Source organism: Triticum dicoccoides, unplaced genomic scaffold, assembly GCF_002162155.2.
Source record: "Triticum dicoccoides isolate Atlit2015 ecotype Zavitan unplaced genomic scaffold, WEW_v2.0 scaffold139177, whole genome shotgun sequence".
NCBI classification, from domain to species: Eukaryota; Viridiplantae; Streptophyta; class Magnoliopsida; order Poales; family Poaceae; genus Triticum; species Triticum dicoccoides.
The window spans coordinates 1-2,151 of NW_021198601.1; the positions used below are offsets into that span (position 1 = coordinate 1).

A 2,151-nucleotide genomic window follows, 5' to 3' on the forward strand; every position below is an offset into this window, starting at 1 on the left:
GGAAATGGAGGGAAAAAGGAGAAAACAGTGGAAAATAGGCCAGTCTGTCGCCGACAGCGCGGGCCCACACGCCTTTTCGCTTCGGCCGGCGCCCCCCGGGGGGCTGGGTTCGGCTCGGGTTCACCGGCTGTTATTTCAGCCTAAACCGGCGATAAATGAGGAGTTCGGGCACGACTGGGCCGATTTTTTACCGCCGACGCTAAAAAAGGCGCCCTGAGAGCATGTTCAGGGGCGAGAGTGGAGATGCTCTTAATATATGCATCTGCCTGCACAGTGAAGCTGGAAATAAATATGTGTTAGTTTAATTCCTCCGTACTGAAAAATGAAGAAACATTAGAAGAATAATTCCAAAAACATACCCCTCATGGGAATCAAAAACCACCAGAAGTGGAGGGCATTCTCCTCTTTTCAACATGCTTCTGCAAAGTTCGATGGCTTCTTTGTCCTCTTTTGAAAGAACCTTGAAAGGCAACAAGTGTATCGTTAGGCACCAAGAGATCAAAAAATGCATTATACTGTTTAAAGTAAAAATTCGCTAACCTGCATACCACCTTGCTTCAGCTTTGCTTGATTGACAGATATAGGGGCCATACTGGACACAAAAGTCAGCTCATTACTGAACTCCATTTTCGAAGATGTCAATGCAGTGGCAGCAGAAGCCATCTGTTCAAGCCTTCGAACTCTATCTTCAGTGAGCACAAATGGCAGTAGCCTCCTCTTCTGCTTGTGCATATCAAGAGATCGCCTCCTTTGCCTCTTAGCATCTGTATACAAGTACTTCCTTCGTTCCTAAATATTTGTCTTTTTAAAGATTTCAAATGGACTATCACATATGAATATATATAGACATATTTTAAAATATAGATCACTCATTTTTCTCCGTATGTAGTCACTTGTTAAAATCTCTAGAAATACAAATATTTAAGAATGGATAAATACAGTGAGCTATATGCAGGATACTATGACTGGAGATATATGCTGTTGTGTCCCAACAAACAGGATACTACTGTATTGACCGGTCAGTCACGCAAAACAGAACAATTGACAAATCAACATACAAGATACTCCCTCCGTCCAAAAATACTTATCCAAGAAATAGATAAATTTGCGGAAATGTCATCTAGAACTAAAATACGCTTAGATACATCCAGTCCTCCGACAAGTATTTCCGGACGGAGGGAGTATATTGGATTGGAGATATATGCAGTTGAATGGTTAAGTAGCTGTTGTGTTCCCAACAAACTAGGTTCAGTTAATTGGAATATATACAGGAGGCTACTGTATTGACCGGTTAGTCACGCTAAACAGAACAATTCATGAATCGACATACAACAACCCCCTACAAGATATTTTTTTGATATTTTTTTTCTCCCATTAGAAGTGAACCCTACACGTAATCAGTCCTATTTTAAATAAACTACAAATGTGGCGGCTTTTTATGGCACAAATGTCAGATCACGAACAGGATATACACGCGACGTATCCCTGTAAGTCATCCTGATATACATGTGTACAAATCAATGGAAGTCAATTAATCTGTACACACTTGACCAACCTACTTCAATAACACAATCCTACTACAAGAGTGCTGTTAAGATCAAATTAATTTTTTTAACAATGCTTTCCCGCGTATTTCCAGCAGTGATGGTTTTCCCACGCAATTCTGGCGGCGGTAGCTTTCCCGCGCATTTCCTGCGGTGATATTTCATTACCTAGAAATTCTAGACACTGACATATGCAGGATACTACAGTGTCAGACTGGTCAGCATAGCAAAACAAAACAATCAATGGACGAATAAAATAATGAATCAACACACAACACCCACATAGAGTACAACGAACGAATCAGTCATAGTATTTCAGATGAACTATTTGCACCTTATGAATTATTTGCATCATCAGCAGATCGTAATGCAGTATGTGTAACGATTGAGCGACGATTCCTCATCGCAGACTCCCTAGTTTAAGCCATACGATGAACAAAATCCATGCGACTCAAAATTTCAGAGATAAGAAAATTACCCTGAGAAAGCGTGCACTTTGCCAGCCCGACGGCGCCGCCCTCCGCGCCCTTCTCGATCTGGAAGAAATCCATGATCTTGCTCTGCTTCAACGGGAAACCTGGCAGAAATTCAATCAATAAGCAGATGA

General features: G+C 41.4%; 1 protein-coding gene across 1 annotated transcript; it reads right to left on the minus strand.

Annotated features, from left to right (window-relative positions):
- Positions 1–191: 191 nt before the first annotated feature.
- LOC119343749 (probable Histone-lysine N-methyltransferase ATXR5) lies at positions 192–2,137 on the minus strand (the record flags this gene model as incomplete). Its single annotated transcript, XM_037614546.1, has 4 exons — positions 192–279; positions 360–460; positions 541–764; positions 2,023–2,137. Coding segments are annotated over 4 exons (528 nt in total), but the record flags the coding sequence as incomplete, so codon positions are not given.
- Positions 2,138–2,151: the final 14 nt, after the last annotated feature.